Raw genomic sequence first — 13,807 nt, 5'->3', positions numbered from 1 at the left:
GTCTTTCATTTTTCCATGTTAAATGTGTAAAGTGATGTTTACTCAGAGCTAATTTAACATTTAACAGTAATGTGACATTTTATAATCAAGAAGTACATTTCCTTATTTTCTACTTGTAGTATACTGTTAGATTGGAAAATTGAAATATAAGCTAAAGCAGACCTCAGGTTGACAGCTTACGAGGAGCACCTAAATGCATCATCGTACCCCTGCTGAGATCATCCGCTAAGTGGGGAGCATGCGCAGGAGAAGAGATTTGGGGAGTGTCTGAGTAGCTCGTTGGATGTGAATAACCGCAGACGCTGAAGCCAAGAAGAGCATCTGTGTGAACAATGAACCGGCGGACTTGGACGGAAATCGTTTGGTGAAACGGACAAAGCGGACGTGTGAGCAGCGCCGGGGAGATGGAAATGCAGGAGAGCGGCGATTTGCTGGATGTCTGTGGCGTGAATGACCTCTAACGAAAGGGGGAATTAGGAATTTATACGTTGCTGTCTGCAAAGTCAATCCTCGCATCGAGAGTGTTAATGTTGGCTGGCCTGTGTTTGGTTGTTGATGAACATTAACAGCAAGGCCAAGCATTTTATACCTTAAGTAGCCTTATTGTCTCGATTTATTTATTTCAATTTCTGGTCATTGAATGCCTTTAGTCTACTATTGTTTATTTCAAAGTGTCTAATACTTATTGCAGTACGATTTTAATACACGTTATTAAACCACTGCCTCATATTTACGTGCTGTGACACAGAGGCGAATATTAATTATAGCAGATCAGCCTTTCTTTTATGAAATACTGATGCCATAATCCACTCGGTGTCATGAGTTGGCCATCTGTCGTGGACACCTACTTAAACCTGCAAGCAGATTAATCAAGGTGTAAGGATTTAAAGGCATCAGTCAGGACGTTTCTGTGCCAGAACTCTGCTGGGCTTCCTGGTAAAGGAGGGGATGCTCTTGGCCACAGTTGGCTCATTGGAGGAGAGAGACGAGGAGCAGGAGGATGAAGGCGACGAAGAGTTGAGGGATGGAGGGGTGCCTTTCTATGTGAACAGAAGTGGCTTCCCGGTGGATGAGGAGACTTGGGAGAGGATGTGGCGCCATGTGGCTCGAATCCATCCCAGCGGTGAAGCATTGGCGAAGGAGATAAGAGGTGCCACTGACCTGCCCAAGGTAAAGCCCAAAGGAAGGAGGAAGGAAATGCAGCTGCTCGCACAGCACTGAATATAATGCGTGTTTTGTGCAAACTTCCCTGCACAGGAAATTTCTATTTTGCTACTTTTGCTATTAGTTATACAAAACAGAAGAGCACAGAGGTCAAACAATGCTACATTCACCAGCTGCAATGAATATTGGGATTGTGTTATGGTAATGCAGATGTTCGGATGCTCTGTCCCACAGATTCCAATACCAAGTGTGCCTACATACCAGCCTACCACCACTATCCCACAGCGCCTGGAAGCCATACAGAAGTACATCAGGGAATTGCAGTATCCTTTGAGCAAGCCGGTTAGAACTAAATCAGTGATAACAGGGTGCATTTAAAATGATTTTGAGACTATATAGATTGTTTATAGATTTTACACACCGATCGTAGGAAATGTGGATGTTAAAGTGCAGAATCCCACTGACCCACTGTTTTTTTCACAGTTTAAAATATGGGCCAGACAGCTGAAATATAATGTAGGCCACCACAGATGCTATATTAGGTGAAAGCTTGATTTCCAGCCAGAGAAGGATTTCATCCATTATTAACCAACAGCCTATGACTCCCACAGAGCACTTTAAGGAGCTGCCTTTTCCTTTCTCTTAAAACATTTGTCATGTTGCCTTCTCGCAGTATGACCTTAACTGTGCTTTACAGGTACAATCACACAGGAACGCAGTTTTTTGAAATAAAGAAAAGCCGCCCTCTTACTGCGTAAGGAATTCTTCAGTCACAGATATTTACAGCAGCAATCACAGGATGTCTGGGATGAGGGTGTTTGATTTCTTAATATTTACCCAGTGTTTCTGTGAGTGCATGCATATGGATCTCTCTGGTTTACTTCAGGGCTTTGTGTGTAGGAGTGTGTGTCAATCAGCACAGGGCTGGAAAACACTTTCCCTGACCTCACTTTATTAGATTTAGTAGCGCCAATATTATTTCCCTGGCTCAATGACAATGCTTTTGTTTTCATGAAATCAATAACAATGTGTTCCTGTAACTGGTAGTGCAGTAGGCTGCTGTCTCCTAACTCAGAATGACATTAAATGGTACTCTTGTTTTTCGTTTGTTTTGCGCAGGTTAATGGACATTGCTAAGGAGATGACGCGGGAGGCTCTGCCAATCAAATGTCTGGAGGCAGTGATCTTGGGAATGTATCTTTATAACCACAGAGGACGTGGTGCAGGTCTTAATTTATTGTTTTGTTGGCAGCACTTTACAATGCAGCCTGAGACTAAGGGCGTAATTACCCTGTAATTAAATTAAATTTCAATTAATTTTATTTAAAATTACAATGTAATTATATTTCTACACAAATACTTAAGGGTAGGTAAACAAGAAATAATTATACTGTATGTAAATTTAAGTACTGCATAATTTCCTGGTATTTTAGAGAAAAAACAAACAGTAATTTTAAAACATTAATGGATACATATGCATAAAATTCAATGAAATTCCATTTAATTGCTATGGAATTGCACCTTTAGTCACGGCTGTATTATAAAGTGTTACTGTTTTGTTTTCTGCTTCACTCCAGTGGAGCCTGACAGAATGGGTTGACAAATGGATTCATAAATTTGTTTTTGGCAGACCTACCGTATGTTTTCTCATCAAATTTTGGCTTCAGATATTATCTAGTATAGCGGAACAAAACAGATGGATTTTCTACATGATAAGAAGCAGCAGGCTTCACCATTATATGCCCGGTTTTAGATCAATTTGTACAGACGTTTTTTAGACTTAGGATTTGAAGGACAGTTGTACGTTTCCTTGACTCAGCTTGATGCAGTTACCTCACCAACAACATGCCTGCCGTGGAGCGCTTCCCCCTCAGCTTTAAATCTCAGTTCTCAGGGAACCACTTCCACCACATTGTGCTGGGAGTCCACAGCGGGGGGCGCTTCGGAGCGCTGGGCATGAGCCGAAGAGAGGACCTCATGTTTAAGCCCCTGGAATTTCGAACACTACTGGACTTGGTCCAGGAGTTTGAAGGAGCATACAGGGGCTACTGGCACACCTTACGAAAAGTCAAGATTGGCCAGTACGTTTCTCACGATCCTCACAGCGTGGAGCAGATAGAGTGGAAACATTCGATACTTGATGTGGACAAGCTCACCAAGGAGGAGCTACGGAAGGAGCTGGAGAGACATACTCGAGACATGAGGCTAAAGGTAGAGTGGCGCAGGTGGACTGCCCTTTCTGCTTATCAAATCCCCTTTGACGTGCTCTCTCTTCATGCGTGGTGACACTGATTTGAACCGCTGTTTGAAGAGCAATCTCTCTCAAATGCTGTTCTCTCATCACCTCTGATGCTCATATAATGAAGGCAGCCTGGATGCTGAGCTCGGTGTATAATAAAACTAATGACTTGACGCTGCTCTGCAGTGCTTTACTCAAGGGTGGCTCTGTCCATCAGTAGCTGATCTTGTGCACTCAGTGCATTACACAATCACATTAAAGACAGAGACATACTTCAGCCACTGACACTCAGAGTAATGGTGAAAGCACTGGTAGCTCACTCATGATGTTTTCAAGTGAATGAAGCTCTCATGTTCTTTTGTGGTTTTGCAGATAGGAAAGCCTGCACCTCCATCTCCCACCAAAGATAGGAGGAACAGCATGGGTTCACCCCTCAGAGGACCAGGCAGCCCCATACGGAGGATCAGCCGTGTTGAGAGGCGGTATGATTAATCACATGCTCTGCATAGTTCTCAGTATTTGCGCTGGAGATGTCTTATGATCGAAGGCAAAAAGAAGGAGCTTCTAAATTAGTCACAGTTTGCTTCTTATATGAATAAACCTCGTTGTTGTTTCTAACATTTATTTATTTATTTTTTTGCAGCCCCTCTGGAGACAAGAAGGTTTTGGAACAAAAATCCTCCACAGATATGAACGGATACCAGATTCGAGTCTGAGGAAGATTTTATTTTATTTTTTTAGATAATTAGCAGATTTCAAAGCGCCACACAGGGTGTTCGATTTTGCCATAGAATACGAGCGTAACAGAACACGTTCATTAGAAAATTATATTATTTCCACACGTGCACATATTAACTGCCACCCACTCACAAGTCCTCATGCACAAATTCAATGACTGGGATGCAGCTGGAAACAAAAAACACAGGGAGAGGCAAAGAATGGGACATGTGTCTGAGAGCGTTTCTGCTTGGTGCTGGAGGACGCGCGTGCTCATACAGGTTAATGCTATGGCACAGCTAAAGCTGTGAAGTGACATCATCTTTCAAATGTGTTTTGGTTAAAAGAAAAAGCGCTAAAATGCAGCATAAAAACAGTCAGTATGCTGCATAATGGTACAACAACATAAAAAATGCAATATCAATTTTTAAAATCTGATTACAGCAGTGAAATATGGATGCTCTATAGGTGCAACCACAGCTCAGTGTAAAAAGAAAAACGCCTGCTCTGATGTTTTCACTTCTATTAAATTTCAATTTAATGATCCAATCAGGAACAAAGGGCAGACCATGTGAGTTGAGTGTTTTGTTATACCCACTGTGTAGCCTTACCTATTCAGGCTTAAAAACAGTTAAGGAATGCTATTCATTTGGATAGGCTAAAGAAAATCTTACAATGCACTTTTTCCCTGCCAGTTTTACAATGTTTATATGTTACTTGACAAAAATGTTTTTACTTGAATTTGTTATGTGGACCCTTAATTTGGAGTCTCCATTAACTCCGCCGCCTCTGGACTTCCTGTAATATTAGCTGTCAGTGACAGTACAAGAATCTCCATGTGGGTATGACTGTGTTTACGGTGACCAATCACAGTAGGGCCGAGAGATTTCTAACCCTCGAATCAGGTCGTGAGAGAAGCAGAATTTATTTTTTTAAGCAGAGTTGACTTGTGAGTGTGTAAATTTCCCTCATGCTTGGGGCTGATCTGAGCTTTGTACACAAAGGTACACCTCTATGCCTCCCTACCCTTTTGTTTTGTTTCTCGCTCACAGATGCCAACGCTGCTCATTGAATTTGTGCCCACAGATTTAGATCATGGAAGTGGCGGTTAATGTGTTACATGTCACATGACGTGAATCTGATATTTTCCAGGGGCCAGTGATTTAACATAAGGTTTATTTGTTTCAGTGTTGAATAGATTACCAGCAACTCCTCGCAAACAAACGCCTCATTCAGCTTCCCTGTGTTGTTACAGTATTCTTCTGTAGCAGTTACTGTGCATAGAAATTGGTGCTGGCAGTGCTCCCAACATAAAACAGAGCCGGGGCACAAGTGCAGTAATATGGAAACATTATAAATGACTGAAAAAGTTTTGGTAAAACAAAGCGAAGAAGCTAAAGCTGGACAAAAAGTACCGGCTCAGCTGCTGGACATATCACAGGTCCCTGTGCTGTCTACAGAAGCTCTCGAGGCTCGTCTGCAATCTGTCTAGTTGTACTGTAAGTGTGCAAATAAATGTCATGTAGTATATATCCACTTAGACTCTGCTGGGCAACCATTACTTGTGTAGTGACTAGTTTGCAAACCACTTCCCTCGTGCCTTGTGTGATAATTCAAAGAGGAGGATAAACACTTTTTTTAAAACATCTAACCCATTATTCTTATTGCCCGACTAAACACAAAGCAGCTCTGCCCGTCTGAATCACTATAACATAAACACACGTGTCATCAGTTATTCTAACTGATAAATATAACATCTTTCACATGAGTTAAAGCCGATGAGTAATGCAGCTGCATTTATTGTAAAGTAACAACGAGGCGAGTTTGTGTGAACTGTACTTTTATTTGTAGCAACTTTATCAAATGCTTCACTTGCCTTAAGTGGTAACCTAAGTAACTGACTTCCATTTAAACAAAAGTGTATAGCAGTTTGTTTACAGCACTTTTACCTGCATTTTGTATTTTTTTATTGGAAATGCCGTCATTTTATACCCTCGTTGTTGATGATCACCCTGTTTCAAATGTTGCTGCAGCCAACGTTTTTATCTCTACGGTAGGTGTTGTCCATTCTCATGTCTTATAACACGGTTGTTTTGTATCAAAAACTGTTGATTTGCAGAATCACAATAAAGAGTCACGTTGATTATGGCAACACATCTTTATGGGGTTTTTTATTACCTCCAACAAGAAAGTTAAGGCAGTGGTTTAGTGTGTTTGTATATCTATTTTTTAGTGATAACTGCAAGTTGTGGACAGTTTTATGACACTAGATGGGTCTCTTGGACCCTGGTTAAGTCTTTGTTGAATTTGTCCAATTTTTTAACAGAATTTCAGATGGTGCTTATCTGCTGTAGATACGGTTTTAGGCCTGACACGTCTTTGGTCTTCTACTTGTCCAGGTTCCTCAGACTTTTTAAGAACACACTGTGCTATACTGAGATATCCCAAGTTTTTGTTGTTTTCCTTGATTTAACCGAAGAACTGGAAACAAATTTGCTTTTGTGACAGGCTTCTAGTAACAAAGTTTCTAAATATAGAATTTAAAATTGGTTCTTTGCTCAGCTTTCTATAATGTGTAAACACAAGACAGGTGCGTTGCTTGAATTACGTGCCTTTTTTATGCTTTGAATAAGTCATAGGTCAGCGTTATGTGGTTTAGGAAACGGGTCAGGTACAAGGACTGGACTGAAAATTTGTGAAAAGCAGCAAATGACCGAAGAAAAAACTTTGAATGCCTGGAGATTACTTTTATTGCTTAAAAAAGGTTAAAATGTCTGCTAATCCTTAACAAGATCATAAACTCTATACTTAACAAGGAGTCACACTGTAATTTGGTGTCTTTGTGCCAGGCAGGGAATTCTTTGGTTTTCTATCTATCAGCAGTTCATAATGAGCACTGCAGATCCTTCCAGAACAAACCACATAACAAGAGCACACGGAGCTCTCTAAACACCATCTCTGTCAGGACTACTATACAAAGCAAACACTTCTATAACAGGGGAAACACAAGCCTCAGCAAACTAAAGCACTGTCATACTGCGATGGCAGAGTTCAACATACTGGACTTTTAGATTTCAGAATACCTTCAAATTGAAAAAAATGCTGAAAAAGTAAGACCATGCCCAAACTGAATAATCTATTTATAGTTTTACTCCTAGTAGAAATAATAATCATGGTGTGCTCACACAGGACAAGCAGCTAGCAGGGCAAGGGAATGTCCTAACTTAGGGAGAAATAAAGTATGTTATCTTAAAATGGCTCGTCTCAAACAGTGGGTTAATCGAGGGGCTGCACTAGTATATGATGAACTGAACATCATAAACCTATATATCTAAACAGCATACTGACAGGGGTGATGACACACTCTAGTCTACAGCCTACATTTTACCCTTGCACACTAAGATTCATCATGCATTAACAAATCAACACCACACAAATATTAATTCATGTCATCCAGACATCACCAGACAGTAAACACAGGGAGATGCACACATTTAAGGAATATATTTATTCAGCATTATTAACAATCTAAAAAATATTCATAGTTTCAAAACTACATTTAAAAGAAAAAAATAATCCCACCCCAAACAAAACAACATTCACCAACAGCAACATGAACAGGTCCATGTAGCTTCCACACCAGCAACAAAGCAATCAATGGCTGCATTTTAAAAAGAAACTGTTAAAGCATCATTAAAGAATTGTGACATTTCACTATTTATCTAATGAAAAGCACAAAAAAAGTAGACTGAAAAATGGTGTCCATTATTTACATTGCTATTTGGGAAAAAAAAATGAAGGTCTATTCAGTTGCAAAACTATGATTTTGTTGCCAGAAGTGAAGCAGAAAAAATGTATTTATAACAAAAACATGTATAAATGAACAGTTGGAAAAAAAATATGTTCCAACATTCAATCACAGTTCTTCCCGTCAAGCACTACTGAGGTCCAGCTGAAATTTAGCGAGAAGACTGAGATGGTCTGAGGGGAATATGTGATTGGGAAGGCCATTCATTGACCACAAGACATCCTCAGACAGAAGAGAAAGAGACCCGATGAGTTTCAGGCCATCGTTCAGAAAGCTAGCACAAGCTAGGGAAAAGAAACAATAAACAACACAATATATTTAATGTCACAAATAATTAATTTAGAGCTTGAACATCTTAAATATTCTTCGTGTCAGACATCCTCATACCTTGTCGACCAGTAAGAACATGTTTTGGAGAATAGAAGATGTAGTCGACTGTATGTCCGACCTCCGAATGCAGGGTTGTCACTTCTGGATTTCCAGAACCTGGGAGAATGTGCTTATAAACCGACTCTAGGTTTAACCGATGGCGGACTGTGTGTCTGAAGCTGCAAAACCATAGAATTAATGATTAATAGATCTTATTTATACTTCCAGTGGACATATTTTGCTTTTACTTATCATCTTTCATCTGTCTATCCTGTTACAGTGGTGGATGCTCATTAGTTTTGGCCAAAGATGCAATTAGGTCAACATATGTACTGGTCTGTGCAAAAGTCTTGAGCCACCACCTCCTTTCTGGATATTTTGCTTCAAATGACACTTTTGTGTTTTTAAAGTGTTCTTGAGCAGTAGTTCTCCAAGCTTTCTGAAGGTCTTTCAAAGTTATACTTGCACTCCCAACATGAAACCACCTGGTTAGATACCAAACAAGTACTTGGTAAAGATATACATTTGTCAGACCTACCGCTTATCACCCAGCCTCTTAAAAAACATAAATGCTTCCAAAGTATAACAATAGCGTCAACTCTGACAGCCTGGTGGGATGCATATCAGATCACACACTCTGTAGTTAGACCATCTTCAATAACCCAGACTTTGTATTCAATTATAGTTTGTTCAATTCAACTATTTTGAAAGAAAAAAAAAAAAGAATTACTCATCTCACTCTTGGCATCACCTTTGCAAACTTGGATTTAGCGACACCGATACTTGCATACAGCGCTCTCAGAACACCCCGAGATGCAATCAGGCTCTGCACCTACACGAAGCCCTTTTGGACCCAGATTACTGCACAGCTGTCTTGCTTGCTGGGCTGCCACATCCCACCATCTTTCACCTGATCACTGACAGATTCTGGTTAAAGACACTTCTCACATTGAGGTTCCTTGCACATTATAAATTCTACACTCGCTCCTATATCCCCCGTGTTTCAATTATTGTATCGTCCGTGTTTTTAAGTCATCTATGTCCTTGTCCTGGATCTGTCTCTTCTAAGTTGCTGTCTCGTTTTGTTCAGAATAAAGTAATAACAAAAAAAAAAAAAGTTCTTACTTGGATATTGGCTGCTTTTTACTCATTTTACTCTTAACTAACTTCATGTCTTTGAACTGTGGGAGGAAGCTGGAGTACACACAGAAAGACCCCGGCCTGATGGTGAAATTGAACTCAGGACCTTCTTGCTGTGAGGCAACAGTGCTAACCACCATGCCGCTGTGGGATGAGAATCCAAATTTGAAATTTCTCACCCCAACCATTATTAATATGCACAGAGGAGGGAGAAGAGAGGTACAAACGGCCTCTAAAGCAGTCTGTAAAATACAGGAAGGCTCTGTCGTGGGATTTCAGCCAGTGGTGTTGGGGGATCTTGTCAAAACAATGGAATTATACATGTATAAAAATACTGTGAAGTTTTCACCCACTGTGCCTCACTTATCTGAAGGCAACTGATTGACAAAAGCTAGATTTTCCGCAAGACAGCCCCAAACATGGTACCAATGCAGTATAAGCATACCTGGATATAAAGAAAAACACTGAAGCACTGTGGGATCATCTTGACAGAGAATGAGATAAAAGGCAACATCCAAAGAAGAGCTTTGAATGTCCTTCAAAACACCTGAAGATCCATTTATAAAGACCACTTAAATAAATTACAATAAAGTTGCCTAATAGAGTGCTGAAGAATACCAACTATTGACTTTAAAAGCTCATTAGAATTGAACAAACTTTGTATCTTTGTATGCATTTCAATCAATCTCTGCATTTCCCAAGTTCCTGGTGAAATATAAAGAAATGTAAAGAGGCTTACACAGTACTGAAATGTGATCCGTGTGACCCAAAAGCTTAGGCTCAGTGTGGGCATCCTTAATATTGTCATCCCAGGTAAACGACTAGATACCAGGTAAACAGCAGCACCATACATCTGCTACGTAATGTTTTGTTTACAAAGGGCAGCAAACAGAACAAAGGGCTTAAAGGTAAGGTGGCCTTAAAGTGACAGGAGCTAAAACTACTTTTTTCAGACAGCGGATGATGCAGAGCTCTCCACCGAGGTTCACTTCAACATAAATAAGGGCTTTTTAAACCATGTAAAGCTACCATAGGAGAGTCTAAAACTAAAAACATGGAGCTAAAAATCAGCGTAAGCTTGATAATATTGTACATCATACATTAGCTCCATGTGTAACTTTCTAAATGGTAGAAAGAATTCAGTTACAGTAACTTTAATATTATGTTGTTTATTGTCTGTTGCTTCTGTGGTAAACTGACCTTTTATCATCAAGATGATTTGCCCTTGAAGCATCTGTGCACAATAAGAAAAAAATGAACAGAGAATCGACATATCATAGTAAGGAAATCAGGAGCTTTCAATGAAAATGCGAGTGCAGTTTCTGTATTGTATTTTTGTACTACCTGGTGTGATGTCAGTCACCCCCGGAATCTCTTCCAGGCCCCGAGGACGGACACAAGCAGCTGGACAGTAGCGCAGCTGCAGCATGAAGTCGTGGCTGTACTGACATTTCCCTACACAAGAGGAAGAAATCATCAAGCATCAATAGAAATTATGGAGAAAAGATACCACTGAAGAATAAGACATGCACTATGGATTAATATTACTATAGTAACAGTGCGCTTGACTTAACCTGACCTGATTTCTGTCTCTCAAATATCTCATTGGCAATAGTGTACTGGCAGCTGCCAGTGATTCCCAGAGAGCTGGGCCAAAGTGGCGCCAACAGTCTGTGGCAATTGGCCTTATATGACAGATCTTCTTGACCTGATACCTGTCAGTGAATACAGAAACTCTTACTGAGGCATGCATAAATAAAAATCGAGACAAGGTGTTACTTAATTAGTTTATATTTTCTTACCATCCATGCTGGCAGGTTTTGGTAGTGGAGTTGGCTGGTAGTGATCAGCTGGTACAGAGGCATGTGTGGGACAGAGTTAAAGTCTCCACACATTATTACGTTACAGTGTTCACCTTTAGCCTTACAGGACTTGATCACGCTGTCAATTTCAGCCAGCAATATTGCTAACTGAGCCAACTTCACGTCCCCCCTCCTGGGGTTGAAAAGCAGGTGGGTGTTGGCTACACAGAGCGGCGAGCCCACCCCCTTCACTTGTGAACCCCGGTTGACCAGTGGCCGAAGAAGCAAAACAATGCCCACATTGTGCCGGTCTAACAGCTCCGTCTCAGGCTTGAAGAACTCCAGGTGAGTGGCAGCCACTTGAGAGAAGCTGCTACGAAAGCAAGTAGCACATCCATCTGTCTTGGTTCCCGTACGCCTCTTGTACACACAAGTGTAGCCTGGATCAACAACATGAACAGAATATGTGTAACGTCTTTGTCAAAACATCCCCCAACATGACTCTTCCACTGTTTTGTCTCAGCTGACCTACCCATCTGAGACAGGGCAGGATGCAGCTGTTCATGGTAGTGGTTCTCCTGAACCTCTTGAAGACACAAAATCTACACACAGAGTATTAGCAGACACCTAACATTAGACAGAAAATTTTGCAGGTTAAATTTCAGAAACATGAATTTGACATGACTCACGTCTGGTAGCCATTGTTCTATTTCCTTTAAAAGCAGGTTACATCGGTAATGCCAATCCAGCACCTCCAGGGGGCAGTGTGTGTACAGTTGCTGGTTGGCTTCTAGTAAGTCCTGAGCAAGGATGTTGTAGGACATTACAGTGAAGTCCATAGTGGCATTTGTGAAGGGTATGAGGGCAGGCTCTGCTGAAGCAGCACTCTCATCCATCTCTACCCAGACTCTCCACATCACTGGAAGAAGGACAGATATACATGGAGCGGGTTACTGAACTGTAAATTAGTTTTTTAAAAAAAGTAAAAATATTAAATTAAAAACAAAATATAGCCTTCATCCTCACCTTCCAAGGGAAGTGCTGGCTCTACAGGAGGGTAATAGCTCATAGAAGGAAAAGTTATAAGTGGGCACTGCACCTCTTCTGTGAGACCAGGTCCTGCAGGGAAGTGCCAGCTGGTTTGTGCATGGTGCTGCTCACTGAGCTTAAAGTGGGCCTGAGGATGAGAGAGAAGGGAGGGAAACACCGTCTCGGAAATGCTGACTCCATCATGTGGCTCATCTGCAGCTGGGACTATGTATTCATCCCAGCACTCTTCAAAAGTAGTCTCTAACTTTTCCATGTATGGTATTTGGATTTGGTCTTCTGCTGAGCTGGTCATTTCCGGTGTGCTCTTCTTAGCTGGAGATCCAGACTCTCCCATGGCTTGTTTCTGTACTTGAGATGCAGTATCTTTTATGCTGTCCTCTGTCTGCAGACACTTTAACTGTTCCTCGAGTGCTTGCTCTGGCATCGTCTCCTTTGCTGGTGAGATTCCCCCATTCTCTGCATCCATATGCAGCACCTTATGGTGGGTAATTATTTCTCTATCCTCCTGTTTTGAATCTTGAAGGTTCTCCTGATTTGCTCCATGTCTCTTCCCAGCTTCTTCCTCTTTTACTTCAGATGGTACTTCTGAAGTAATGTTTGAGTTTCCGTCACTCATTGTATCTTTATCCGGGACAGCCGTTGGAGGTTCTTTGTCCATGTTGCTCCTTGTAGTTTTTTCCTCTTCCGGGCTTGGATCTTTTACCCTTTCTTTCGTTTCTCCCTTCGAACCACCGGTTGGGCGGAGCCGCTGCTCCTGATGCTCTGTCTGCAAATCGGTGAACCTCCGGGTTTTGGCATCCCACGCAGCTTTGTCATTAACCACGGCAGGAGGGAGGCCCTTTTTTGAGGCCTCTGTAAGCCAAGAATACAGTAAGAAAGCAGGTATGCTAAAAGTTACTAAACCTTTTACTTTAAGAGGTCAACGACAACCCATGAAAACACAGACGTGCTTACGGAACATAAACAACACCATAAAAGTCATGTGATAGCGTCTTTGCGTCACAAGGGGGCGTCAAGACCTCAAGAACAGGTGCAAGCTAACTCATGTAGCACTTCACAAAGTTAGCTACACTGCAACAGCTAAATATGTTCTTCGTTACCGTTTTCACAAAGAGGAAACTTTTGGCAAATTGGGGACACCACAACGTGTGTCACACTGAGCTTATAACGGGAAACATTACCAAAAACCTCATGCCGGTGAAGCAGACAGCAAGAAAAGTGCTAACTAAACTTTAGCACTATTAGCTCCAGGCAGCATGTCTGAGGAAATACATACGTAGTTTTTTTTTTCAGTCCGTATTTGCTCAGCCGACAATCATAAGTTCAGACACGTTTGCAAATCCACTGTTAGATTTACCTGAGGGTCGAACGGTCAGGTACCGTGATAAATAGTAGAGCACATATAACATCAGACTGCCAATCATGTTGCGGTACAAAAATCAACGCATGCGCACTCCGAATTTGGTGATAGCTGTGGGAGGGCCTGAAGGCAAAAGTCACATTTTTTGTTTTGTTTTT

The 13,807-nt window shown here is 41.2% G+C and overlaps 2 protein-coding genes across 3 annotated transcripts; one reads left to right on the top strand and one right to left on the bottom strand.

Annotated features, from left to right (window-relative positions):
- The first annotated feature begins 83 nt into the window (after positions 1 to 83).
- vash1 (vasohibin 1) lies at positions 84 to 6,268 on the top strand. Its single transcript, XM_005916843.3, has 7 exons — positions 84 to 1,170; positions 1,399 to 1,487; positions 1,862 to 1,918; positions 2,284 to 2,358; positions 2,994 to 3,375; positions 3,776 to 3,885; positions 4,047 to 6,268. Exons 1-7 carry the CDS (start codon positions 949 to 951, stop codon positions 4,117 to 4,119), a joined length of 1,008 nt encoding a protein of 335 aa, XP_005916905.1. The 5' UTR covers positions 84 to 948; the 3' UTR covers positions 4,120 to 6,268.
- A 1,345-nt stretch (positions 6,269 to 7,613) lies between these two features.
- On the bottom strand, positions 7,614 to 13,807 carry angel1 (angel homolog 1 (Drosophila)). Of its 2 annotated transcripts, none has more exons than XM_005916839.3 (10): positions 13,647 to 13,807; positions 12,266 to 13,141; positions 11,929 to 12,158; positions 11,772 to 11,841; positions 11,240 to 11,679; positions 11,017 to 11,152; positions 10,782 to 10,892; positions 10,638 to 10,671; positions 8,316 to 8,476; positions 7,614 to 8,212 (listed from the first exon to the last, which is right to left on the bottom strand). In XM_005916839.3, the coding sequence occupies exons 1-10, from the start codon at positions 13,711 to 13,713 to the stop codon at positions 8,052 to 8,054; spliced, it is 2,286 nt and encodes a 761-aa protein (XP_005916901.1). In that variant the 5' UTR covers positions 13,714 to 13,807; the 3' UTR covers positions 7,614 to 8,051. The 2 variants fall into 2 exon arrangements, with proteins under 2 accessions (XP_005916901.1, XP_042074175.1); XM_042218241.1 differs by having other exon boundaries at positions 13,566 to 13,698.

Source organism: Haplochromis burtoni, unplaced genomic scaffold (assembly GCF_018398535.1).
Source record: "Haplochromis burtoni strain Fernald_Lab_line unplaced genomic scaffold, NCSU_Asbu1 Contig_16, whole genome shotgun sequence".
Classification (NCBI taxonomy): Eukaryota; Metazoa; Chordata; class Actinopteri; order Cichliformes; family Cichlidae; genus Haplochromis; species Haplochromis burtoni.
The sequence above is the reverse complement of the archived record's forward strand: the minus strand, read 5'-3'. Positions and strand labels throughout refer to the sequence as shown.

Bases quoted from the DNA above. Each gene is read 5' to 3' on its own strand.
- vash1 (XM_005916843.3), top strand. From the start codon at position 949: ATGCTCTTGGCCACAGTTGGCTCATTGGAGGAGAGAGACGAGGAGCAG. The intron at 1,171-1,398 runs GTAAAGCCCAAA...TCTGTCCCACAG, and splicing joins GTGCCACTGACCTGCCCAAG to ATTCCAATACCAAGTGTGCC. The intron at 1,919-2,283 runs GTAAGGAATTCT...TGTTTTGCGCAG, and splicing joins AAAAGCCGCCCTCTTACTGC to GTTAATGGACATTGCTAAGG.
- angel1 (XM_005916839.3), bottom strand. From the start codon at position 13,713: ATGATTGGCAGTCTGATGTTATATGTGCTCTACTATTTATCACGGTAC. The intron at 13,142-13,646 runs GTAAATCTAACA...CTTGGCTTACAG, and splicing joins CCTGACCGTTCGACCCTCAG to AGGCCTCAAAAAAGGGCCTC. The intron at 8,477-10,637 runs GTCAGTTTACCA...ATGGTTTTGCAG, and splicing joins AATCATCTTGATGATAAAAG to CTTCAGACACACAGTCCGCC.